Source organism: Aptenodytes forsteri, unplaced genomic scaffold (assembly GCF_000699145.1).
Source record: "Aptenodytes forsteri isolate BGI_AS27 unplaced genomic scaffold, ASM69914v1 Scaffold78, whole genome shotgun sequence".
NCBI classification, from domain to species: domain Eukaryota; kingdom Metazoa; phylum Chordata; class Aves; order Sphenisciformes; family Spheniscidae; genus Aptenodytes; species Aptenodytes forsteri.
The window spans coordinates 9841-11278 of record NW_008794539.1 but is presented as its reverse complement, the minus strand read 5'-3'; the positions used below and the strand labels follow the sequence as shown (position 1 = coordinate 11278).

Below are 1438 nucleotides of genomic sequence, written 5' to 3'. Positions count from 1 at the left end.
AGGGGGCGACGGAGCCATCGTCTTCTCTCTACAGGGCCCAGCGGGACCTCCGGGAGAGGAGGAGAAGGTGATGGCCTCAAGCAACACAAGCGACGTCCCGGCCCCAGAGCCGCCTCGCTCCTGGTCACACCGTGGTGCTGACGCTTTGGTCATCCACGGTGGACTTGGTCTTCATCCTGCTGTCCCCCATGGTGCTGGTGGGGTCATCACTCAGCACGCCCCGCAGCACGGCTCTCCAAGAACGCTGGAACTTGTCCTTGAAGTCCTGGCCCATGACGACGTAGATGATGGGGTTGATGCAGCTGTTGACGTAGGCGATACCGGCCACGATGGGGTCAGCATCCACGGCACCCTTGAACAAGCTGCTGGAAGAGGGGGTGGAGGCCAGGATCAACCCCACGACGTGGTAGGGCAGCCAGCAGACGAAGAAGCTGATGATGACCACCAAGATGAGCCTGATGGCTTTCTGGGAGCGGGCAAAGCCCTTGCTGTGGACGCGGGCCAGCAGCAGGCTGTAGCAAGCCGTGATCACCACGAAGGGCACCAGGAAGCCGCAGATGAAGCGGGTGACGGCCGTGACGAGCTCGGTGAGGCGCTGGTGACGCCCCACGGCCGTGTAGTCCAGGACGCAGGTGACCTTCTCGGAGAAGATGTCGGAACGGGTGGTGCGGAAGATGAAGGAGGGAAGGGTGAGGAGGCCGGCCAGGAACCAGGCGGCCACGCAAGCCCCCCGGGCCAGCCCCAGGGTCCGGTGGTTTTGGCACCACACCGGCCGCGTCACCAAGGCGCAACGGTCAGCGCTGATGGCCATCAGGAGGAGGACGCTGGCGAACATGTTGAGGACGGTGAGGGAGGGCAGCAGCTTGCAGGCGAAGCTCCCCAACGGCCAGTGGTGGTCACGGGCCAGCGGCAGGGCCAGGAAGGGCAAGGCCAGGCAGCAGAGGAGGTCAGCCACGGAGAGGTTGAGGAACCAGACGCCGTTCACCGTGCGCCGCAGCTCGAAGCCGGTCACCCAGATGACGGCCCCGTTGCCCAAGACGCCCAGGAGGAAGATGAGGGCGTAGAGAGCCAGGACGGCGCGGTAGCTGTGAGGGACCTCGTAGCCGTCGAGATTATAGGAGAAATCGTCGTCCCAGTTGGAGTAGTTGAAGGTGTAACTGGGCACCGAGAAGTCCATCCTCCACCAGGTCCCAACCTAGAAACCACGCTCGGTTAGACCGTCGCAGAAGGGTTGGGCTTGAAGGGACCTTCAAAGACCACCCAGTCCAACCGCGCCGCCCCATCCCACCCCCCCGCCGCGGGCAGGGCCATCTCCCGCTAGACGGGGTTCCCAGTCCAACCGCGCCGCCCCATCCCACCTCCCCGACGCGGGCAGGGCCGTCTCCCGCTAGACGGGGTCGGTTCAAAAGCCCCGTCCTCGAAGCTGGGGCGTCCACAA

General features: G+C 64.8%; 1 protein-coding gene across 1 annotated transcript; it reads right to left on the bottom strand.

The window, feature by feature from the left end:
- Window positions 1–1177, bottom strand: LOC103893237 (C5a anaphylatoxin chemotactic receptor 1-like). Its single transcript, XM_009272282.2, has one exon. The coding sequence runs from the start codon at window positions 1175–1177 to the stop codon at window positions 125–127; it is 1053 nt and encodes a 350-aa protein (XP_009270557.1). The 3' UTR covers window positions 1–124.
- Window positions 1178–1438: the final 261 nt, after the last annotated feature.